We start from the raw sequence: 24,259 nt of genomic DNA, 5'->3' as shown, positions 1-24,259 counted from the left end.
TTTTCTCTGTAACTTCAGTGTTAGTTCTTAAGATTTAATTTTATAAAGGAGAGATGCTAATATAATAGCAACTCATCACTTTGCTCTCTGTAGGATGAAATTGTAATCTTAATTCATTTGAGGAGTGCACAGGTAACTGTCACAAGCTATTGTCACAATTGGAAATAGTCCTTTTGTCATCCCTCTGTTAAGGAGGTCAGGGGTTTAATAGTTCTCTCATCTGTATATTGACCTGTATATTTCAGACTATTCTGACTGGAAACACGCAGTCATATTTTCTTCAGTGTGTGCTTCCATGTGAAAATAAAAGCCTTCCAGCTCTTAAGATTGCAAAGAAAACAACAAAGATGATCCACGATATGCACTGTTACTGAACTGCACATATCCTAAAACTACAGCCTGGGAGGTCCGAAGGCTTGCATTCATCTTGGTGAAGTATATTTGCAAGCAGGCTGTGCTGAATGCTTCAGAACTGCTTATAGATATACGTGTAGGGGTAATTGCATTTTCTGCTGAACAGAGTGTTTGCCATCCAGCCAGAAACTGATCTGCACAAGCCTTTTTAAATATAGCTGAAGGACCTCATTCCACCAAGAGTTCAGAAATGAAAGCTTGAAATCTGTGACTTAAAGATAAAACAATAATTATTTAACAATAATCATTTAAAAATATATATATATTCAGACACTTTGGAACTGGAAGTACAATATTTTGATTACTAGTTCAAAATCTTGTGTTTCTTTCACTTTCTCTTCCTGTTATTGAATGTTCCAGTAATTCTAGTAGGAAATTAGAGTGAAATACAGTGTTAAGGAAGGCACTTGTATAGACTTCACCATAGTTGCAGTTTCTGCAGATACTCGCAGTTATGGAAAGTTTATAGCAATGTTTAAATGACAGCAATTCATTCATGGTTGTTCTCTCTCTTCCTGCTACCCTCTCTGATATCTATGTCTGTGTGTAGTGAGAAGTTACCAGTGGTGGGGTCACCTTTCTGGATGGCACCAGAAGTTCTCAGAGATGAACCTTACAATGAAAAGGTAGGTACATGTAAATGCACTTTAGCTGTTAAATGTTTCTCTGCAATATATGTATACAATAATTCAGATTTTTGTAATATTAATTTTTTGTGACATTTCTATCCTTGGTGGGTCATTCAGAAGGAATGGTGCGAGTTGAACAGCTAGTAATATTAATTCATGGCATGGTTTTCATGCAGAATTAAAGTACCTTTAACATAATTCACTGTTACACTTTTTCTACTCTGAAATGCCCCATGTGATGAAATATGATAATAGCTTGTCTGCCTAACACAGCTTGATTTAACCAGATCTTCTGAGAAGTGTCCAGTGATGCTTGCTTGTTTTTTTCTATACAAAATTGAGGCTATTTCCCTGACAATGGTCTAGTGAAATTTATATAGAAGTAAAAGATTTGCATGTATACTTTTACAATTACTTTAATTAAAAACAACAACAAAAAACAATTTTCAGAGGTGTGATACACCTGGATAAAAACTGTTCTCCAAAGGCATTATTCTTTCTGTTTGTGACATTGGTGCTTCTTGCAGGGGAACATCAGATCACACTAGATTTTTTAGTAGTAGTATTTTTCAACCAAGTTGCTCTTGACATAGTTTTTTTTTTTCTGCTGTGTGCAAAGACATCTAGAACTGTGTAGTTCAGCACTGCAACTGTGACTTCTCATGATAAAGCCCACATCCTGTACCTTTTTCTTTAAGCTAGAAGTCAGTATCCGTTTAATTGGTGATATTTAAAACTTAGAGTAAAGCAGTAATTACCTCAGTAATAAATCTAATCATTACTGTTTCAAAAGAGTTCCAATTGACCTAAATTAATAATAAAGTACCCAGGTTCTTTGCTAACCCTACAGTAATGTGGAATTAAGGAGGAATCAAGTCTCATCAGTATGAAAAGTAATGCATGAGCCTGCCTGATATCTAGGGGATACAGGCTTCTGCTCTGTAAACCTTTATTCTGCATTTCCCTAGATTTTATTACTTGGTAAATTCAGGTGAGTGGAAATCTAAGGAACTGTGTGTCTCCAGGTGTGCTCAGATAAATGATTACTAAGCCTCATGGAAATTTACCATGAGGATATGTTTCTTTACATGGAAAATGTTAGTTATAATGCAGTGGTTGTAAGGCTGCGGTGTTGGTTTAGTTGTTCTGATAACCATTTGGGGTAAGAAGAAACTCAGTGGCAGATAAGAATGGTGAGCAGTCATAGCTGAACCATATGGCTATTCATTTTTTCCTTTTAGGCAGATGTGTTCTCCTATGGTATAATTCTGTGTGAGATAATAGCAAGAATACAGGCAGATCCAGACTATCTCCCTCGCACAGAGGTAAGTTGCTACCTTTACAAATTTGCAGGGAGGTGATAAGTATGCGGTGATAATGGCTGGCCTTTAGAATTTATAGCACTGCTGCCAAAGATAGGATGCATATGGTGTTACATTAAAAAGAGCTTGTAAAAGGCTTTTTTTCTCTTGCGCTGTTATTGGAAGAAGTTCCATTCAAGACGTTTCAACATACAGACTTTATAGAACTACAGTCATTATTGGAAATCCTTTCAGAAACTCCAGACCTGCCCCGAACTGACCAAACGTTGAGGGTGTTGGAGTGACCTTTTGTAGTGATAGCTCACACAAACTTCTTCCCAGTTTACAAACAGAGCACTTTTGGAACTTCGCATCCTTGAAATGGCCCTGCCTTGTGAAAAGAGCAGAAATGATGTTAGCAGGAGCTAAAATAAGTTCATCCTTATTTTTACATGTTGTGCTAAGCATTGTCCATCTAAACTAAAATGAACTAATCGAAGGAGATACTTCTATTTTCTTTTCTTGCCTTTTGGCTTAGTCCCATCTGCAAGGCAGCTTTTTGCCTTCCATAGAAGTTTTCTGAATTGTTTACCCACCTCCAGTTCTGAAAATGCTTACATCTTGAACAGTGGTATATAAGAGATCCTTTTGTTCATCTGCCCTTCGGATCTTCTCAGAGAAGTGCTTCTAAAGAACTGGCTCATTTGGATCACCAGCCTAGTAGTACCATCCACTGAAAAATTGTTCTAATTGGTGAATTTTCGGTACTGTGAAGTTTCTGGTTTTATAGAAGGCTGTTAATTTACACTGAAAATCACTGTGATGAAACATCATAGTATAGGATATTGCTTCCAGATCCACATGGTTAACATTTCAGTGAATTGCAGATGAATCCAGGAAGAAAGTTAGGCTTTGAAGTCAGCTCATTCTCTCGCAGGTATCTTATATAAAATAATCCCCATTGGGAATGTTGCAGTTTGGAGTGTGCATGAAGTTTTTTCAAAATTCTCTGAGTCTACTCAGAGGTGGTGTTCATAATGATTCCTGATAACCAAATAAAGGGACCCCCTGAAAAGAGTATGCTTTGGGCCAGATGGCAGTCCTGATTTATGTCTCTGCTCTCCGTGCTGTGTTCTTGTTTGTACAGAATTTTGGATTAGATTATGATGCCTTCCAGCACATGGTGGGAGACTGTCCCCCTGACTTCCTCCAGCTGGCTTTCAACTGCTGTAATGTGAGTATCTTGAAGGGGAGAGGCCCAAACTGGAGTTTCCTAAATCCCTCTGACTTTCAAAGATTGTGCTTAAAGGGTTTACGAGACAGATTCACCTATGAAAGCAATGTACATATATAACACAATGTCCCTGACAGTTTTTATACCCTTTTCTTTCCCCTTATAAGAGGGTCTGACTCGTGTTTTTGCTGTTCTATGTTCTGTCATACCAAACAAATGGGTCTGGCACACTGAACAGCTTCTTGCAGACTGCTCAGGCTGATCATAACCAGTTGTATGTTATTGACACTGGCTGGCCATCGGGCTGACAAAATCCAGCTGTTATTGTGTACAGACCTACTGAGCTGTGAAGAAAATTTTGGGTTGTTCTCATAAACAGAGGGGACAAAATGGGGACAGGCAAACAAAGAACAGGCTCTAAACTACTGGGAAGTTTTTCTGCTGCTTTATAAAAAGAGAGGTAACCCCCCAAATGTCTAGCCTGTGTTCCAAAAAAAATCTCCAAGCTTGGACCCAGTAATACTGCAGGTAATGTCCAGTCTAGAGTAAGTTTTCTGCTGGTTATTGGAGTAAAGTTGTGATAGTGCTGGATACCTTCATGACTTCTTAGCATGAAAATTACAGGGAAGTCTCTTTTTGTGGGTTATTTCATAACAGATGTTACTATTCCTTTGAAGTAAGAGAACATGAGCTTCCACTGAATTCAGCTGAAGCTGGGAATGTCCAGTTGTCTCACCTGAAGTTGAAACACCTAGGACATTTATTGCACAAAACTCTGCTCAGGACTCCAAAACCAGGCTGTGTTGGAACTAATAATAGCACTGTGTGCTACTGAGTGTTTGCAAGAAAACTCTCAGAGCAGGTTTTTTAAAATTTCTGTTGCTGTTTTTTAGACTTTGTTTTCATGTCAGCGCTGCTGCTGAGAGAAGCAGTCCCCACTATCCATGATTTTAATAATTATTTTTGTCCCAAGCTCTCTCTTTACATGATTAGTACAAATGTGCATACTAAAGTGGCAAGTGGAGTGAGGGTGAGAATGCATGTTGTGGAAGAGCATAAATTAATGTTGAACATGTTTGTGGAACTTGCACTGAACCAGTTGCTTCATCCCTCTAATTTCACCTTAGTACAGTGGAGCTTATTTCACCAGGACAGTGGTATGCCTGACTCATGTTTCTAAAGTGTTGTGACTATGTAAACACTAAAGGGCTTAGGTAGAAGTAGAGTTTAATTGTGGAAATCTGAACTCCCAATTGTATTCCCCAGAAATCTTACAGCATCCAACATACAATCCAAAGCAGTTTTCTACCACAGATGAAATCCAGAGTAAAACTGTACTAATGAAGAATGACTAGTCTTACGTTCTCATGAGAAAAGGGACTTTCTCCTACTGATTATCATCAAATGCTGTCTCCTTCGTAATAAACATCCTTTGCCTGAACTGAGACTGGAAATGACAGTCTTGTGATCAAGACATTAGTATGCTAATTTCAGTGTGGGACATATTGTAACACACTTTCCACTTGCCCAGAGGAAGGAAAAGGTGGCAAATAAATAAGACTTACATCTTATATTTTTTGAAGCATGTTGTGCTCCAGTAACAAGTGATCTGTGTGATAATTTGCTCTTAGATAAAGACATTTATATAGATTTTCATTATTTAATAGGTGAACAATTAGTGTAACCTGATAAGCTGAGCTAATGTGGAAAGTCTTGGAGTTTTCTACAGCCAGGAAACACATTTTAGGGCAACCTAGGAAAACCAGTGAAAATAGATGTGTATGGGTAGTAAGTTCTTTAGAACATTAGAATTCTTTGGAATTCTTTAATTTGCTGATAAAGAGTGTTTTTTAAAAGAAGAATATGCAAGGAAGTCTGAAACTTATGGCTCCCCCAGCAACTGTAATCCTACTTGCATGAATCATCCATGAACATGCAGAAGACTTACCAGCATGAGCTAAGCTGTGGAGAATTGCAGCCGTGAGGAAGAACCTTCTATTCCATTTGATCAGCAACTAAGTGCTTGGAATGGAAAAGGCAGATACTGCTTTGAGTCACTTTTCCATTGCTGCTGTTGTCTGGATCTTCCCTTGCACTAATAAAATAGAGACCTGTTCTTACTTTCTGCAGCTTGCAGCAACTGTCTAATCTTTTCAAAGATTAGACAAATCTACATTTGTCAGAGTAAAGAATATATGCTTTAGTGTTTTCTCTTGCCCTATCTTTTCAGTGAAACTGGGAAAGCAGAAGATGATGGGTTTTTATGCCAGGCAATTCCATCTGCTGCATTAGGACAACTTCATTTCTGTTTTTGAGTTCCTCGAAGCAAGTGTGATTTTTGTTGTTGCTGTTTTGTTTATCAATGTATCTATGAATTTTCAGCCCTTTATCCCATGTTACTGGAAGGCTTTCTGTCATTGCCAGTCATACCAGTTCTTTTCAGAAAGATCCATCTCATGGGGACCTGCAAGGTAGTATCAGGGAGGTTTCTGGGGTTTCTTGCTTACAAGAACACTGTTTCCTTGACTAGCAGTGATGTCTGAGCTTGTCCGCTCTGAAAAAGCCTTTATAGGGCTGGAGGCAAGAATCAGGTCAAGTGGAATCTCTTTAACAGTGTAATGAGGTTAACTCTCAACTGCTGAATTAGACAGTGCTGCCTACTGTATTTAACCATCTAAAATAAATATATAATACACGTGAAAACTTTGTAACAAACAAAACCCCTCTCATAAGCCCTGAATCTAACAGGTTGCCACCTTTTCTTTTTAAAATGTCTTCATCATAGAATGATAGAATGTTTTCATCTTGATAATTAAATGAGAAGTGTAATAGACATGGACTAGAACAGAGCACTACTTTTCCTCTTGCTTTATTCAGTGGGTTTTTTTGAAATGGCAACGCACTTCTAAAAGCAGTCTTGAGTTTCCCCAGTTCCTTCAAGTTATTCTTCTCTCTGTCAACTCTAGATAGAATAGCATGGAGAAACCCACATGAAACAATTTGATTTCTGTGCTTTCACAGATGGATCCAAAGTTGCGTCCTTCATTTGCTGATATTGTCAAAACACTGGAGGAGATTTTAAACCGCCTGAGAAACGAGGACTCTGAGAGAGACAGAAAGTTTTTGAATATTGACAACAATGAAAGAAAACCCAAAGGTAAATGTCTGCATTTGCACAAAGATTGCTGCAGGCTAATAGCAAAAGAGTGCAGTGTTTTGTATTTTGAGGACTATGATTTCAGATGTGTGGCATTATGTACATGTTATGAATTGTTTTACCCAAAGTCTGAAAATGATTCTGGAGCAGTGGTGCACACTGTGCACTGTAGAGTGTCCTTTGGGAAAGAACAGCTATTTCTTAAGATTCCTCAAAAGGCTGTGCCCACAAGCTCTTGGGGGGAAATTTGGGCTAATTTGGGAATGTAAGCTGCTGAAAGTACATGAAAATTCATAAATTTTGCTTTATCCCTGCTACTCTTAGTGCATATGCACAGTTTCTTTGGTATACACGTAATGCTTGGAAGCTACTTAGATTTCTACAGGAAGAAGAGCAGAGAAGATGCAAGAGTATTACAAAGTACTTTAGAATATAGAGCTGGGGAAGCAAATTTTCTTGGGAATGCTGGCCTCGAAGGGCTTTCTCTAAAGCTGTCTAGTGCCACCTGGTGTGGGGAGCAAATTACAAGCAATTCTTGTGGTAGACATTCTGACTTAGATTTCTTTTATATTAGCAGATTTTGGTGTTGGAAACTTAAAGTATAGTAAAAATATGTATATGTGTATTTTGTGTGTGTGTGTGTATGTGTGTATATATATAAACTGTATATATATTGAAATAACTTTTGTATGTGAAATGGCATGGAGCACATAAATGTGATAGTTCTCTCCTATGTGGAAGGCATCTGAGAGACATAAGTTAAAAGGGAAAAGTGTTCTTTCATTTTCCTGGCATTCTTCCTCTAGAGCACATCTTAGTTTTGCATCTTGCTGGAGAAGTGTTTTGTGCAGTTTTTTAACTTGCCTTTAAGGCACATGCAGTGTGAACTATGATAATATTTAAAGGGAACAGAAGAAATCCATATGTCCTTGTTCTGGAAACTGTCATCAAAAGGAGATTGTTTCGTGATATTCTCTCTCTTGTTACTGCTCTACCATAGCTTTTCAGAGGCACCTTGAGAGCTGGTGACAGCTACATGTTCCAAACACTCAAGAAGTTAGCATTTTTTTCTTAAAGAACTACAATTTTCCTATCCTATTCTTGTGAAAGCTTTTTTCATTTATTTGTATATGTTTGTGCATTCAAATAAATATGCACACATTTTTAAAAAAGCAAACATAAAATTAAACTCCTACTTAATAGAGTCAAACATCTATGTCCTTAGATTCTGTACTGGATAATGTAACCAATGCTGGAATGGAATTAAAGGTCTTCATGGTATCTGGAGGGCATTTATTTTGGTCCTAAGACTTTTCCCATCAGGGTGAAAATGTGACTTATAATTCCTTTTGTACTTGCTCCTTTCTATGGTCAGCATCATCAACAGATCTTGGGCAACATCTGCTGGAAGCCAGGATAATAAATGCAGAAACATGCAAATCGCTCTCCAAGATCACTCTATTCTTTCTCCTATGTCAGTGTAACAGCAATGAGGAGGTTTGAAGGAGCCCTAAAATACATAGAAAAGTGAAAAAATTTCTTCCTTCCTGTCAGATTTTTTATAATTTCCTTTCTCTTTTTTTCTTATTCTGAAGACAATATTGTCTTACCAAATCAACGTCCCCCATAACATGAGTAGCAAATTTGAAGATAAAATAATACAGAAGCAGTACAGTTTAACTGCCTATGGAAGTAGGATGACACTAACTGTATTTGCATTTGCGCAGTTCTTCAAGATGACTTTTAATTAGTCTGAGGTATGAATAAAGAGGAGAGAATATTTAAAATGCAGTTTTGACTGCCATTGCATGTAAAAGGTCCTGTGGACTGGGCTGCCAATCTCCTAGTTTGGAATCGATACCGCACCAGTGAGAAGAGTACTGTGACCTTGTATACGTGCAGGAACTTGTAAGTAACCAGCAAATGTGTTTGTAGATACTTTGGAAAATCAGAAATGCACCTTTTTCTTTGCAGTTATCGTGAAGACTCTGTGAGTGAGCAAATGTTCAGGTATACATCTCCTTTAAGCTAAGGGTATTTCTCTTCTTCCACTCAGGGTCAATTGAAAAAGGACCAGGAGTAAAACGATTGAGTTCCCTGGACGATAAGATTCCACCCAAGTCACCCCGACCACGTCGGAATATCTGGTTGTCACGTAGCCAGTCGGATATCTTCTCTCGCAAGCCTTCCAGGAAGATAAATGTGCAGGACCCCTACTATACACCAAACAAAGGATTAGGCCGGAAAGTTAATCCCTTCAGTGCCCGGGAGGACCTCAAGGGTGGAAAGATAAAATTCTTTGACATGCCAAGCAAGTCTGTGATCTCTCTTGTGTTTGACTTGCATTCTCCAGAGGCAGGTGGTTACCTGAAAGCCAGCCAGTCCCAATTCCGGCAGGCATATAGCACAGACTGGCAGGAATTTTCCCTCCTTCCTGGGAGGAGATGCAGATCACTTCCAGTCTCTCCTGAATTGGCACACAAAGAATACGGCCTGTTTAGTGGACTGTCTTCAACCATCAGTAGATGTGATCCCACCCAGCTAAGTGCAGAGGTTCGGCAAAAGCTCCTGAGTAGCAGTAAATACGGTGTGTCAGAGATTCCCCCCTTTCAAGCCAAGCCTCACAGGCCAGAATTTCTTTCTGTACCAGGACAAGAGGAGGATATGGACTGTTCGGATGGGCCAGTGTCCCAGGAGGAAAATGGATTTTACTCTAAGAACACATGTGAGGATCCAGCACGAAATCAACCATTAGTGCTGGCCCAGTCTGAGCCATTATCTTACAAAGGGCTCCCAGTTGAGAATTCATTGAACTCTGAGGAACATTCCTCACAGGTGTTTGCTGGTTGTTTCCCTTCTGAAGAGATGGAGGTGGAAGACAACCTGCTGAAAAATACACTGCTGGAGTCTACAAAGCCTCTGTTCAGCATCCGTCCTTCCACAGAGCTGAGGACAGATGCACAGCCATTCAGGGAGCACGATGGAGATAGCACTGCCCCGTTGTCTCAGACGTCCTCCAACATCTCAGCAAGTGGCAGCACACAGCCAACTTGTGACATATGAAGAGAGGGCTCAAACGGAGCATGTCCTCGAGGGAACCGTTGTTCCCAGTCACTTAAACTCTGTTCTTCAGTAGCGCTATGTTTTGTGCTCGAAGGAGACCCAGCAGATGGTAAAAATGGGCTGTCAAACAGGTAGCTGTGGACAGCATCTGAAGAGACTAATGATTTTAACTATTTTCAAGCTATGCTTATTTCCTCCCTTGATTTGCTTTAGGAGGGGAAACTACTCCAGCCAGAATTCCCACGTGAGCCCCATACCTTACAGAGGTGGTAACAAGAAGTAGGCACCACACAGTTTGACCTGGATTCCAGCATGGAGCATTTTGAGGCCTTAAGTTCCAGGTTGAGTGGAAAGAGTGACACGTAGGTTTTCCCTCTTCCTCTGACTGACCAGCTGCTCTGAACTACTGCAGATTTTGCATTAGCATTCTGCAAGCAGTATATGTGAATCAGAGCCTCTGTTCCAGAAATGGGCACAGATCTTTCAGAGCTGCATTAAGCAGATAGCAATGCTTTCTTGTCCCAGAGCTGCTATGAATGCTGTTGCAGCATTAAACAAGCTCTTCTTTCAAAAGCAGCAAAAACAAAACCCCTCGTGTTGGTTGCAGTCTGCAGGCTGAGTCACATGATAAGTACTTCCCAGTTAACAAAAGGAATCTGTTCCCTGGTGTTTCATTTTGCCATGAGATTTGTTAGAGAAGTGTATTGCATTAGTGTGGGGAAGCAAGATGCAGTGAGCACCACTTCCTTTCTTGCACAGCTCTTAATGTACCTCGACTCAGATGTGGAGAAAGATTTGCCCAGGGAGCAAAAATGGAGCCAGATTCCAGGCACTGTCATTTCTGGGCTTTTTGAGGAACTGCCAGTGGAAGTACCAGTTGTAGTGAGCTTTTGGGCTCTCCTCTCTTAAGACACCGTAATCTATTTCTGCAGAATAGTTATATTTAAGTTCTAGATGAACAGCTATCACTATGGTAGGAGGGTCACATTCAGATCCCTCTCTTGTAGGACATCCATCTCATTGGTACCACTGCACTAATTATGGTAGTAATGACTTTTGAAAAAGCAGACTCCTTGATGGGGACAAGAATCCCCTGCTCCAGAGAAGCCACCAGCAGTGTTGCAGCCACGTGAGAGCTCTTGGATAAGGATAGATAGAAGATTCACAGATGGGCTTTTGAGTTGTCAAACTGAAGAAAAGTAACTTATCCTCTTTTTTTTTTTTTTTTTTTTAATTCTGCAGAAAGAAGCTGTTATCTTCTTTGGTTTCTCCCGTCACTGAATAGGTGTTTTTTTTTTTTTTTAATGTTTTTCTTCGTTCTACCAACAGATAGATGTAAAAAAAAAAAAAAAAAAAAAAAAAAAAGCAGCAGCATCTGCTTTAAAGCTGCTTGCTGGAACCAGCATCAGAGATCCCCAATCTGGGATTTGATGTAGGGGATTCTTGTTCTGTGGTGATATTTGTGCAACATCCTGCCCTTTCTGCTATTGTTGAACACAGTTATGTGGGTTTTTTGGTTTGGTTTAGTATTTTTAACCTATATTATCATTCCTATCTGAGGTATGCATTGCGTGCTCACTGAGCGGGTGATGCAGTAGCTGTGGGGGATTTGGAGTCCAGGATTTCATCCAGGTAGTCTATTATTTCTGCTCTTGTGCAAGGATGGAAAATATAAGCTGGTACTCCCTGGTGAATGCAAGGCTTTTCTTACTCTTCTCCCATCTCAAGGAAAAGATGAAGGAGAAAGCTTATGTTTTTCTGTGTGTTTGTTTGTTTTGTTGGCTGAGTTACTCAGCTTTTCAGAGGTGTAGGTAACTATTCTGCTATAACTGTGACTGTCTTGTGAAATATTTCTGAGCCCAAGCAGTAGTTATCTCTTTGCAATGGCTGCAAATAATTAAATGAGAAACACAATATCCTTGAGTTACTTAGCGCAGTTCATGCTGCGTTACACAGCTATTAGTTTGAAAAAGAAAAGGCCCATCCTGACCAAGATTGCCCTTTTTGGCCCACACCTCTCTGCCCATCAAAGGTGCTGATCTGTAGAGTAGCTTGTGTTGTGTGTCCTGTCTTCTGTGCTGGTGTCTGCAGAGCGCAGAGCAGACAAGGAAGGGCTGGCACTGCATTGTGTCAGTTCCTTTGAGGACAGGGAACCAGTCAACAGAACTCCACTGCCTGCCTGTCTGGTGCCTGCTTTTCCCCCTCCCCCTCCATATATATATATTTTTTCTTTTATCAAACTGTAATCTTTCAGGAGAGAAATTATCAGCACCAGCTTCTGTTGTCACAAGATGCATTCAGGTGTGTGACTTCAGACAAACAAGCAATAATAAGGAATAGTTTACTTTGGATCACCAGGCTGCAAAGAAGCTGTCCCGCAGCCTCAGCAGCATAGATGTGTGCCTCTGGCTGCTCCATGTGGCTTGTGTTACCCTGCTTGTCAGCACTGACACCTCATTGTGAAGTCTGTAGCCCTCTCTGACAGACTGCAAAATCTGTGTAGTCAGGTATGGGATATCTGTAAGAAACCTGTCACAGTGACCTCGAGTGCTCTCTTACACCACTGGCTCTTAAATGTTTCCCTACCCTCGGTGGCTTTTACAAAGCAGCATGGTTAAAATTTTATTTTCTTAAATGTCTACTCTGGGCACATCTATCAACTTTTCTAGCTCTTTGTTCTGTGATGGAGATGTTGGGAAGAAAAATACCAAGGAAAAACAACTCAGGCCTTTCCTGCATTCTTGGTCCACGTAGGGAAAAAAAGAGGACGTGCATGTGAACTGGAATAAAAGGCTGTCTTAAAATAGCTAAGTGCTTGCTAAAACCCAGCATTTCCAAGGGTTTGGATGCAGTTGGCACTCACTGTCTTATCCCTTTGGTTGTGCAAAGCTGAATCTAGGTTGCACCTAGCAAATACTCCTAGGTCTTCTGCCCATCTGAGGGTGCTTTTCTACTGGGGGCCATTTTCTGACGGCTACTGATGAACATGAATCTGAATATGCAGTCAGCAAACTCCTTGTTTTTTATAGTGATGTGACAAAGTTTTTTTCTTCTGATTGGATTTTATCATAGTTTTTGACTTTCTTGGAGGAGCAATTGCTCTTTTAAAAGACTTTCTACACATTGCTAGGTTCCCTAAAGAGATCAAAGATGTTTTTAATTCACTTTAAATCTTTCTGTGTTGAGTTCATTTAAATGTCTGTTATAAGCTATTTTTGTTGTGGTTGCAGGTTGATAAAATGCAACTAAGAGAATGCATGTGAATTGCTGCCCCTCAAAAGCAGTGCAGACAAGGGGCTTTAGTAGACTTACACTTGCTGGAAAAGCATCAATGTATTGTGTAACAGAACATTGGTATTTTTTGCCAGTACAACTAAAGACACTTGAATAATTCCTGTTTGCACTTAATGCTATTGTTTATATTGCATGTCACTACATTTCTATGCAAAACAAATAACCTTTTTTTTTTTGGGAGGAGGGGCAGCCAGATATTTGATTAAGTATGTTTAAAGATCTTTGCAAGATGATCTATTTTCATATTTATGAAGGAGTTTTACGTCTTAATATTTTGCAGACTGTAAATAGCTCAACTTGTAATTAAAGGCTTAGGAGGAAGTTTGTAGCCTGTGTATAATAGTAAGTTAACACTGCCAGAAAAGAAAAATCTTTGCAAAACAATTTTTCTAATATTGTGGATATTTATGAATATGTAAAGAAAGCACGTCTTGTTTTTATGTTGATTGACCTCTTGACTTTTTTTGAGCTGTAGAAATGGTGTATGTTTTATTGGAACTGCAATAAGAAGTAACCAAAGATGAATCCAGTTAAATATTTTCATAATTTTTTCTTGGTCAGGTTTTGTAAACTTTCCCAACTTGCTTTCAAAATAAAATTAAAATCAAGGGTTGAGTCTTGTGATTAAAAAGACAACTTTGGGTTAAAAAAAAAAAAAGCTGATTAAAATGCATACTTGAGCTACAGATGATATTAATGCCTGTCTTGAGATCATACCTTTATTACTTGGTGCTGAGTTATAAATAAGGAAAACTGTCATCCTTATTTGGTCTTATTTCTCTCCTGCATCTTATTGAAATGTCTGTTCAATTCATGACTCAATGCCTTTTTTTCCTGCTCCGCCTTATAACATTCAGAAGAGCAGGCAGTAACTTGTGACCATCAAAGCAAGATGCTTTTGACAGCACTCAGCCTGCAGGGAGCTTGCCATTGTGACTGCTGTGTTCTAGCTCCACAAAATAGCTTCAGTAAGCACAGGAAGCAATGCATCAGGGTTTAAAAGAACCACACCTGGCTTTAAGTCCCACTGATCTTCCCTTATTTAAAAGTTTACAGACCTGCTATAGCTTGGTTCTGCATGCAGTTACCCTTCACTAGAATCTGCTAGTCCAGCATCTCTTTCTCCTTTTTTAACTACAGGAGCAAAGGTCTGACTTATGTTGTAACCAAAATTAAAGTACAAATATTAAGGTGGGACAACTCTCTCAAGGGGGATATGCTCGGTGCCTTTTTTTAAAACAAACAAAAAGCATTTTTTTGTCCCCCTTCAAATTCATTAATAATTATTTCCCGTCTTTCTAGAGTCTTAAGGAATTTCCCTACCAGCAGTGATTGAGAGACTAACACTTGATTGAACGTTAATCATAACATATGCTGAAGAAACAGCCTGCTTTCTTCTGACGGGCATGTTTTTGTAAGGCAGGTTTGACCTTTTTCACTTTGAAAAAGATCTGTCCCGTCTTAAACCACTAGGTTAAGTGGCAGCAGGTAGTAAGGCTCTATATATGGTAAGGATAAAGACAAGATTTGGGAGGAGGATGTGGCCTCTATCTCCTCTTATGGAGAATCAAAGAATTACCCTATTCATCATATTCAAGAAGCAATACCCAAGCTAAAGCAGCTATTAGGTGATCTTTCTAGAAATACAAACCTGGTCTGTTTTCCAGTTTTTATTTCAAAACCCTTTCAGTTTAAAGCACTGAACAGAACTTGCTGCCCTGCATGCAGTTGGAGAAGTGCATTTTTCCCCTCTCCAACCTTACCCATGCTTTTACAGTCCAGCTAAGAAACATCAGAAGGAACTCCAATTGAGAGCAATTTAATTGGTCAGAGGTTAAAATGGAGGACAAGAAACTTGCTCCCCTTTAACAACTGTGGGGGGAAAACACCCAGTTCAGTGAGGAGTCTTGTAGCTCTATCCAGTGGCCCAGACCAACTTCATCTTCTGGTTGTGAGCTGTGGAAGATTTAGAAAACGAGCTTTTCACTATTTGAAGTGGCACTGATTTCCCACTGAGGTACAGCTTATTATGACAGTCCGGACACCATGGCTCTGCATCAGTGTCTGTGCTCTTTCGTTTCTTAAGCATCCAGACATAAGCCATAATATAGCCAGTCATGAAGGCATCAAAGCCAGCTCGGTGGGTTCCCACTTGTGAAGATGGCCCCTGGGAGGCATTTTGCTTTCTGGCAGCACATGCTGCATCAGTCTCAGAGACGTCTGGATGATTGGTTGAAATCATTCCAGCAAGGACCTCTGACTTCCCTTCCACTTGGTCACTGTCATGGGCATTTCCCTTGGCAGAAGGGCTCAGAGCAGCAGGTTCTTCAGTGCTCCTCGGATCCTCTTCCTGCCTTCCACCATGTGTACTGGTGTCTGAGCTGCCCTCTGGTTCCATAGCAGTGGAGTTTTTCTCCTCTAGTGGCCTGCCATCAGTGTTGGCAGGTTCATAGCAGCTCTGTTTTTGTGGTGGTTCATCTTCCCCATTCTGAATTAGTTCCATTTCTTTCCCTGAGTTTTCCTGTTCTAATGTCTTTTCAGGTTCTTCTACATTTTTCCGACGCTTCCGCCTTTGTTTCCGTTTCTTCACTTTCTCACAAAACTTATCATCCTCGTCAATTATGAGGTCAATGTTATGAGATTGTGGACACTTCACTCCATTTGGACACCAGCCATAGGCCTAGGGAGAAAAAGAGAAGTCTGTAACCCTGAGCCTCCCAGTTAGAGTAACCTATCACTGCAACTTGGAGCAGAGTTAATTATTCCCCTCAACTGAGGGCTTGTGAGGCTGTAGCTGGAGCACTGTGTCCAGTTATGGCACCAGACCACAGGAAAGGCATTGACAAACTGCACTGAGTGCATAAGGGAGCTGACGAAATATAGTGCACACAATGCAAGGCTAAAGAGGTCCTTGGGTTTGTTCCCACCTGGAAAAGATGAGCCTAAAGGCATGGGGCAGAGCTAATAGCTGGACTTCAGCTACCTAAAGCAGAGGTTATAGAAAAAAATGGAGCCAAACTCTTTCTGAGAAGAGCGCAGGTGAAATGTTAATGGAAAATTCTGACTAAACATCCAAGAAGGTATTTTTCACAATGAGTGGTCAACCACTGGAATGGGGGCCCGAAGGAATTTTGTAATCACTGTCCTTGGTCATACTCAAAAGTCACCAACCAAGGCTCTGAGTAATTCTTGAGTTGGTGGTTTGATGAGAAAGTTCCTGAGGTTTTTCTAACTGATGTTGTTCTGTGACAATAATGTGCAGCATCATCTAGAACTCCATTTTCCCCTGAAGCATGTGAAACCAGCTGGGATCAGGTGGGCTCCCTGATAACCTCTGTAGCAGTGCCAGAACTTGAGATGCTGTAGATCACACCATGCTATGATTCCAGAAGCTGCAGACAGGTAATATTTTGTATATCTAATCAAGCTACGGGGGAGGAAAGAGGAAGCATTTCTTGCTTAGAAAGCAAGCCAAGCACACTTAGAACTTAAAGCCCTTCCAAGACAGCAATAAAAAAGTCTAGTCAAGACAGCAATGAGTACTGTAATACATGCTAGTTCTCTGTTAGGGCTATATTATGTATTCTTTGAACCTTGGCCTCAAATGCAAACTGTGAAATGTGCTACCTCAGAACAGAGCATATTGTTGCCTTTTCAGTTTCAAAGTCACCTGAAGCTTGAAAGTCTTCCCTGTATTGTGAAGCAGATGAATGGAACCTCCTAGGTGCTTTCCTTCTACTTCCTGCTCTGCCCACATGTGACTTTCGCTGTGGGGCCAGGTAGGAAGCAGAGATTCATGTTACTTACCGAGAATTTCTCACATACAGGCACCTTATTTGCCTCTCCCTCGCTGTGGCTTGCTTCTTCCAGAGAGCAGTGACGATAGTCGATGTAGCGCGACATGTTGGCAGGGTAGTTGCAGAACTCCACAGAGATGTGCTGGCTGCTGGAGTCCTTCAGCTTGCCGTTCTCTCGCTTGCTGGAACACACAAGAGGATGCTGTTACCGTGGTTAATTTGCCAAAAGCACCCCAGCACAGAGCTGGTACAAACATGCTGCTTTGAGCCAACTCTCAGCTCCTCTCATTTCCTGTTCTTGAGCTCTAGCTTCAGTTTAACAGCTGCTGCAAAGATGGTGCAGGGAATAGAACTTTAAGAAGCAGTTGTTTCTATGCTGATTTAAATGTTGGTTTCTTGTATGTCTAAATACAGGCAGAGACATCAGTGTGTTTTGTGATGTTATGGAAGAAAGAGACACGTGGTGCCCTTCATATTTAACACCAAGCTAAGATGCGTGTTAGTTCTGATACTACTGGACAAAGAGGAAATGCCTGACAACAAAGCAGTGCAGACAACAAAGAAATGCTTTCTATCTCAAGAAAAAGCGAGAACTATTATGTCCCAACTGCTTCAGAAGACAACGTAACGAGAACTGTGGGTTCAAACATTAGGAGATCAATTTTAAGAATATCCTCATCCTGTCAGAATAAAATATTCTCATGCCTGAGAACAGCCATATTGAACATTTTGAGGCATGTCGAAATAGTATTTCTTGATGCAAAACAGTCACTAAAAATATCATTTCTGCACAGAGTGTGACTTTGGCTTAATAGATTCAGGTGGCTGTATCACTGCCTGGGTCTTTAGATTGTACAGCAGGAGCAGAACCAGAAGCCAGACTGACACAGCTGCTGAAAGACACCTTCGAGGTGCTGAGCGCAGGAAGCAAGACTCTTCAACTGCACCGTCCCTTTACAAAGCTGTCACAGCTGGCAGATTCTGCAGGTACAGCCCTGCTCTCTAGCCAAATTTTAAGGGTGAACCTGCTCAGTGCAGCACGTATTCCTGCTTACATCCCTGTGGCAATGCTGGACCACAGCCATGCAGTGAATTAATTTTCAGTTAAATGATGTTAAACTACTGCCAGCAGAAGACTGAAATCTTTCTGCTGCTGCCCTCTGTACAGAGCAGATTACAAGATGCACCCTTACCTACCCAGCCTAGAACTGGGAAGCACTAAAGAGCACCTTTCTTCAGCACTGGCACAATACAAAGACATACGTCCTGTGTCTGGAAAAAGAAACCAAACCGACTCCCTTGTCTTTTTGTCCTGGAGCTTTAAATAGCAGTGTGCCACTCACCACTTCTTGTAAGCATATTCCAAGTAGGATGCAACAAAGCGGGTCTCAAACTCTGAAGCATATTTAGTGTCATATATTCCTGCTGGGAACATTTCAGAGAGATCAGAGGTGAAGGTGCCAAGACTGTCTGGGAGATGAGCATAGAAGCACTGGTACAAGAAGACGAGATCAATCAGGCCGTTATGGAGGATGAGAGGCTTCTTTGCTCGTATGAGTTCCAAGAAAAAAGTCCGAACACTCTGGATCTGGCTCTCATTGCCCTAGAAGAAGAATTAGTCATCAAGTCTTTACACATTGAGGACTTCTGGTGCAAGGGCAAGTCAGAGCTTGTTACAGTAGAACACAACATAGAACCATGCTGTGCTCTGACCAAGGAAATGCCCACGTAGTTGGAGAAGCAGCTGCAACAAGTGATGAAAAACAACAGGGAGGAGACAGGGCTGTGCTGCCTCCTGTTCCCACACAGCGGCTGGGAGCCAGAAGCCGCAGGGGAATGCAGCTCATAGCAGAGCAAGCTGAGATGAATGAGGGCATCGGCCCTGGAGCATGGATTCACAGGAAGGACGAGGCAGTGATTCTGTACCTTGTCGTTGCCCTTGTGGTAGGGGATCCCCTGGGAGTACTGCTTATTGAAGTCAAAGCCGTGCTGCACCAGGAACTGCACCGACTGCGGCTCGACGACGTAATCCTCTGTGCAGAGCAGCGTCAGGTTGTAGATCTGGCAGAGGAACGTGTTCTCGGACTGCGGAACAAGATCAGAACCGGGACCTCAGAGCTGGGGATGACAGGAACCGGGCCGAGCCGCGGGGAGCTGCCGTTACCTTCTCCGGGAGTTGTTTGAAGCAAGCGATGCCAAGAGACAGGACTGAGCGCGTCCGGGCGGCGTTGCAGACGGCTTTGTAGCGCTCGTCGATGCACCTACCGGAGACACAACCGCTGAGGCGCCCCGAGTCCGCGGAACCGACCCCTCCGCGCTCTCCGCAACGACGACCGGACGGCGGGGACCCGGCAGCCGCCCCGCCTCCCAACCCCGCGGGCACTCACGGGCTCAGCAGCGCCTTCCTGGCCCCCAGACCGCTCAGCTCCTGCGGAAAAACGGCGCTCAGCGGCACGGCCCGGCCGCGAACCGCTTACTGCAACCCCGTCCGCGCCCATCTCACCGTGTCCACGGCGATGAAGGTGGCGGTGCGCAGCGCCAGCACCATGGAGGGCCACAGCTCCGTGAAGTTGTCGCTCTGCACGTCCACCACCGGCACCCGTCCCCGCGCCATGGCCGCCGCTCCCCCACGCGCCGCCCCGGGGCCTGCCTCACCGGGCTGCCCCGCGCCTGCCCGCTTCCACCGCGCACCCCGCTCGGCCCCGAGCCGCGCACTGACGGCCTGCGGAGGCGGCCTCGAAATCTGGTAGCTTATTGCGTTTTTTTCTTGCTGCTCGAAGCCCGGTTTCTGATGGAATTTCCATTTTTAAGCAAGCGGGCGTTTAGCGCGGGCGGCTCCTGCGGGCCTTCTGGTGCCGCCGCTGTGACTGGCGGGAGAACAGGCGGGGAAAGCTGGTTGGCTCCGATGCGCGGCCAGGACCCGCCCCTTCCCGGGCTCTCCTGAAGGGAGGGGCGAACCCGCTCCCCTCACGCCGCGCTGCGATTGGCTCAGGCGTGGAAGGCGGATCCGCGCCGCCCGCTCTGATTTGTCCTTGAGAAGCGACGGGGCGCGGGAGGGGAAGGGAAACATTTTCCCGGGAAAAGCGCGTGTGTGTCCCGCGGCTCCCAGCCATGAGCCGCCTGCGGGCGGCGGCCGCCCGGGGGCTGCGGCAGCGGCGAGGAAGCGGCAGCGCGGCCCCGACTGGAGGGGAAAGCAGGAAAGGCGCGTCGCTCCGTGAAGGTGCGGGCGGGGAGCACGCAGGGCCGGGCCTGGGTAGCCCCGCAGCCCCTGCTGTGACCCGACCCCCCGTGCCGCTCTCACGGCAGGGGCTCCCGCTCGACCACATGCGCTGCATCTCTTCTGTGACCCCGTCGAGATCGATGCCCTACGTGGCCGCCTGCTCACCTGGTATGACAAAAGCCGGCGGGACCTTCCTTGGAGGACGCTGGTAAGGGCAGTGTGAACAATTTTATGTTGTATACGGATCTCCTTGTAGCGAATGCTGTGTTTCCTTGTCTCTCACAGTCCACTTCATCCCCTTTCAGGCTGCAGCTGAGCCGGATGCCGATAGGCGGGCGTATGCAGGTGAGGAACAGGAGTGGCTGCATCCCATATATTGCTGCCTGACACAGGGTACAGCGTAGCCTTGTGAAGGTTGTGGCTTTAGTGCTGTTCCTGTAAACAGCTGCTTGGACTCCTGGTACATCTGAAAGGCAACTTTGGGCCTGAGAGAAATCCTCTGGGGATGAGATGGGGAGGAGGGCTGCTGGGTTGGGTGCTGCTGCAGTTCTTGCAGTCAGCACCATGGTGACTGGGGCACATGCTGTGAGAAGTGACATTGGCACCTTTGTACTGATCCCTATGTGCTCCCGGCAGTGTGGGTGTCTGAGATCATGCTTCAGCAGACACAAGTGGCCACGGTGATTGACTATTACAACCGCTGGATGCAGGTGACTGTTCCTTATGCAGTCCCCCCCAAACCTCCTGCTTTGGAGGCTTTACTCTCTGCCTGTGGTAGACTCCCATCTGCAGCACTCGTCTGTCCTCATCCTGAACTTGTCACTTCCCTCTTCTAGAAGTGGCCAACACTGCAAGCGCTGGCAGCAGCATCACTGGAGGTGAGCACTGTGATACCGAGTGCAGCCCTCACTGCACTCCCCACATCCCCCTAATGCTGTGTCTTGTGGGGCAGGAGGTGAATGAGCTGTGGGCAGGACTCGGCTACTACTCACGAGGAAAGCGTCTGCAGGAGGCAGCAAGGAAGGTGCTGGAGGCATTTCCTAAGCAATCTGTACCCCATGGGTGGCTGTTGGTTCATGCCTGCTCTGCCTCGCTGTAGCTGAGCTGGTTGCACGGGGCCATGGAGGCTGGGCACCCCCCTTATCACATGTACAGACTGTGTCTGCTCAGCTGACATTGGCTGCCCTGTTGCAGGTGGTGTCAGAGCTGGCCGGCCGCATGCCCAGGACAGCCGAAGACCTGCAGAGGCTGCTGCCGGGAGTGGGTCGATACACAGCAGGAGCCATTGCTTCCATCTCATTTGGACAGGTGAGAGCTGTCCAGAGGGAATATAACTCCTGTTATTGCTGTCTCCCTGCCCCTTACCTGCACCTTGCGGTTTGCTGATCCCTACTCCTACTTCAGGCTACCGGTGTCGTGGATGGGAATGTGATCCGTGTGCTGTGCCGCCTGCGGTGCATCGGTGCTGACACCAGCAGCCTGGCTGTCATTGACTGCCTCTGGTGAGGAGAGCTGTGCTGGTGGCGGCTGTGCTCGTGTGTTGGTGGCTGAGGGCAGGATCGTTTAGGAGCCATGGAGAGCTGAGCTGAAAGGGAGAGGCTGGAGGAGCAGGAGCTTTAGGGGCTCATGGGGGTCATGGGCTCAGGAGGCAAGCGGAGGTCATGAGGTTCCTGCATGCAGAACCCCATGTCACTCACAGTCATCTCTCCTAGGAACATGGCCAACACCCTGGTGGATAAGAGCCGCCCGGGGGACTTTAACCAAGCTCTGATGGAGCTGGGGGCAACTGTATGCACACCCAAATCCCCACTGTGCAGGGAGTGCCCAGTGAAGGAGCACTGCCGTGCCTGGCATAGGGTAAGAATGGCCCTCAAACCCATCCCTTGACAGTCTATGGGTGTCAGAGGCCTCTAGCTGTCCCTGTAGGGGTGACAGAAGGTTCCCCAAACCTCCTCTGAAACATCAAGCAAGACTTGGCAGAGTACTGAGTCTTGCATTCTTACCTGGTGCCAGCCCTGGGGAGTCACTATATGTGGAGATGGGGTTGGACGTGCTGTTGTCCCACACAGGTGGAGAAGGAGCTGGCTTCTGCCTCTCAGAAGCTGTTTGGAAAGACCACCCTGGTGCCTGATGTTGAGGACTGTGGTGAGCATCTGGGTTGGTTGCTGTGGCAGCTCTGCGTTTGGGCTGTGATTTGACTGTTGCATTGATGTTTGCAGGGATTGGGGACTGTCTGTTGTGCCTTCCTGCTGCTGAGCTGTGGGACAGCAGCCTGGGGGTCACCAACTTCCCCCGCAAAGCAGCAAAGAAGCAGCCACGAGTGGAGCGGACAGCCACATGTGTGCTGGAGCGGAGGGGCCACCTTGGGGTCCCTGAGTATCTCATTGTGCAGAGACCCAGCTCAGGTATGGGGCCAGGCGGGAGCAGGGCACAGGCACTGAATGGTGCTGGGATGGAGCTGTGGGATGGCATGTTCTCCTGGGGTGCAGAAAAGAGCCTCCTGGACTGTGATGGGCCTCAGCACCCCCAACTCACACCCCTGCTTTGCCCTCTCACAGGGCTCCTGGCTGGGCTCTGGGAGTTCCCCAGCTTCCCACTGGCTCCGGGCCTGCAGGAGGAGCAGCAGAAGGAAGTGCTGGCTGATCACCTGCAGGCATGGACAAGGCAGCCCTTGCAGACACAGAGTTTGTGCTTCATCGGAGAGGTGAGCGTGGGGCCAGGCACTGTGTGCTGTGCTATGGGGACACAGAGGCAGGGGCCCCGTTCCCTGGTGTCACCATTCTCAAGCCCTGCCTGCATGCTGCCTATCACGGTGTATTCTTGTCCCCTCACAGGTTGTCCACATCTTCTCTCACATTCACCAGACATATGTGGTCTACTCACTGTGCCTGGATGGGGATCTGGTCCTGGACACTGCCTTGTTCCCATCCCGCTGGGTGACAGAGGAGGAATTCCGTGCCTCGGCTGTGTCCACTGCCATGAAGAAGGTACTAGGGGGACCTGGGATGTTCCCTTCTCTTGAGGTGCTGAGTGTGCCCCTGGCATCCTCCCAGCTGCTGTGGGACAATCCCAGCTTGGGGACATAAGTCCCATCCATTTCTGAGCACTCTCATGCTTTCTTTAGGTGCTAAAGGCGCGGGAGACTCAGCGTGGGGCGCAGAGCGGCCGTGCCAAGGTGGGCAGCACAGCAGTGTGTGCAGGGCTGCCCTGTGCTGTGCTGGAGCACAAGGACTTGGGGCTGCACTGGGAGCTCCCCAGCCCGGAGCAGGGAGATATGCCTGGCTGGCTCTCTCCATAATTTTAGCCCCCCCTTTCCCCACCGTTGATGCCGCAGAGGTGTCCCTGGGCACCCTTGGGGCTTGGCTCAGCCCCAGCATCTGTCCTGCAGGGCTCCAAGCGGAAGCGGGAGTCAAAGCTGGGGGCAGCAGGCAGCACCCCCACAGGGATTCAGCTCTCCCTGCGCGCCTTCCTCCAGGCACAGACCGCTCCGTGATCAAACCTTTGGCAGCTGACACCAGCAGGTCCTGTGCTGTGGTGAGTCCTGTGTGGGGCAGCTGCAGGTCCCCCCGTGCCCCTACAGTGATCACTGTGCCTTCTTCCAGCCCCACAGCTGTCAGCACATCACCACCTTCCCCAGTGTATCCCCCTGTGGATACATGCTGTACAAGGGGCTGGTGCGGTGCTGGATGCGACCCAGAGCTGGGCTCACTCCCCTGCCCTGGGTATGGGGTTACTTGGCCTGGTCATGGGGTTTCTCTGGCAAGAAGAAAGCAAGAAGGATGTGGCCACATTCCCATCATTCACGCATGCCTTGAGCATCGGCCAGCAGCCAGTGACTGTGGTGCTGTTGTACCCTCACATCCATATTCCCATAGCCCTTTTTATGTTTCTTTTTGCTAAATGTGAGCCATGGGGTTTTTTAATAAATCTTCTAAGGGTCTCTTTTTTTATTATCTTTTTTCTTGAAGTGACTTTCTGCCTCCATTGCAGCACAGCATTAAGCTGGGGCTGCCAGTGGCTGAACATGAGGATGGCCAGCAGGATGCTTGTGCCTGGGCTGGGAAAGCAACGCAGTGGTCTCTGTGTTACTGCACCCATGCATATGGCTCAGTGCTAACAGCAGGTGCCAGCCCTGCTGTCTGGGATGCCC

General features: G+C 45.2%; 3 protein-coding genes across 4 annotated transcripts in view; 2 read left to right on the top strand and 1 right to left on the bottom strand.

Annotated features, from left to right (window-relative positions):
• The window catches only part of TESK2 (testis associated actin remodelling kinase 2), a 68,948-nt gene extending 55,247 nt beyond the window's left edge, over positions 1–13,701 (top strand). The window contains exons 7-11 of the mRNA XM_031601399.2: positions 965–1,040; positions 2,285–2,368; positions 3,492–3,578; positions 6,600–6,735; positions 8,792–13,701. Coding sequence (XP_031457259.2) covers positions 965–1,040; positions 2,285–2,368; positions 3,492–3,578; positions 6,600–6,735; positions 8,792–9,798 — 1,390 coding nt within the window. The 3' untranslated portion in view covers positions 9,799–13,701. The remainder of the gene's footprint in view (positions 1–964; positions 1,041–2,284; positions 2,369–3,491; positions 3,579–6,599; positions 6,736–8,791) is intronic.
• Positions 13,702–13,791: 90 nt separating this feature from the next.
• Positions 13,792–19,520, bottom strand: TOE1 (target of EGR1, exonuclease). The gene is made up of 7 exons (XM_031601411.2): positions 19,393–19,520; positions 19,277–19,317; positions 19,054–19,150; positions 18,816–18,974; positions 18,233–18,492; positions 16,900–17,071; positions 13,792–15,772 (listed from the first exon to the last, which is right to left on the bottom strand). Exons 1-7 carry the CDS (start codon positions 19,501–19,503, stop codon positions 15,008–15,010), a joined length of 1,605 nt encoding a protein of 534 aa, XP_031457271.2. The 5' UTR covers positions 19,504–19,520; the 3' UTR covers positions 13,792–15,007.
• A 19-nt stretch (positions 19,521–19,539) lies between these two features.
• On the top strand, positions 19,540–24,067 carry MUTYH (mutY DNA glycosylase). Of its 2 annotated transcripts, none has more exons than XM_090146596.1 (15): positions 19,540–19,635; positions 20,196–20,317; positions 20,415–20,454; positions 20,746–20,819; positions 20,946–20,987; positions 21,062–21,133; positions 21,304–21,417; positions 21,514–21,611; positions 21,822–21,966; positions 22,179–22,254; positions 22,329–22,514; positions 22,668–22,813; positions 22,944–23,096; positions 23,234–23,284; positions 23,498–24,067. In XM_090146596.1, exons 4-15 carry the CDS (start codon positions 20,763–20,765, stop codon positions 23,600–23,602), a joined length of 1,245 nt encoding a protein of 414 aa, XP_090002722.1. In that variant the 5' UTR covers positions 19,540–19,635; positions 20,196–20,317; positions 20,415–20,454; positions 20,746–20,762; the 3' UTR covers positions 23,603–24,067. The 2 variants fall into 2 exon arrangements, with proteins under 2 accessions (XP_090002722.1, XP_031457280.2); XM_031601420.2 differs by lacking the exon at positions 19,540–19,635 and adding an exon at positions 19,911–20,109.
• Positions 24,068–24,259: the final 192 nt, after the last annotated feature.

Source organism: Phasianus colchicus, chromosome 9 (genome assembly GCF_987193195.1).
Source record: "Phasianus colchicus chromosome 9, bPhaCol1.hap1.1, whole genome shotgun sequence".
In the NCBI taxonomy this organism is placed as follows: Eukaryota; Metazoa; Chordata; class Aves; order Galliformes; family Phasianidae; genus Phasianus; species Phasianus colchicus.
This window is presented reverse-complemented; position numbering and strand designations above follow the sequence as displayed.

What these genes read in the sequence shown, in the direction of transcription:
- MUTYH (XM_031601420.2), top strand. Translation starts at nt 20,001, where the DNA reads ATGAGCCGCCTGCGGGCGGCGGCCGCCCGGGGGCTGCGGCAGCGGCGA. An exon ending in TGTGCAGAGACCCAGCTCAG is followed by an intron (nt 22,515 to 22,667) that starts GTATGGGGCCAG and finishes GCCCTCTCACAG; the next exon opens with GGCTCCTGGCTGGGCTCTGG. An exon ending in TGTCCACTGCCATGAAGAAG is followed by an intron (nt 23,097 to 23,233) that starts GTACTAGGGGGA and finishes TGCTTTCTTTAG; the next exon opens with GTGCTAAAGGCGCGGGAGAC.
- TOE1 (XM_031601411.2), bottom strand. Translation starts at nt 19,503, where the DNA reads ATGGCGCGGGGACGGGTGCCGGTGGTGGACGTGCAGAGCGACAACTTC. An exon ending in AGGAAGGCGCTGCTGAGCCC is followed by an intron (nt 19,151 to 19,276) that starts GTGAGTGCCCGC and finishes TGTCTCCGGTAG; the next exon opens with GTGCATCGACGAGCGCTACA. An exon ending in ACCACAAGGGCAACGACAAG is followed by an intron (nt 18,493 to 18,815) that starts GTACAGAATCAC and finishes TTCTTCTTCTAG; the next exon opens with GGCAATGAGAGCCAGATCCA.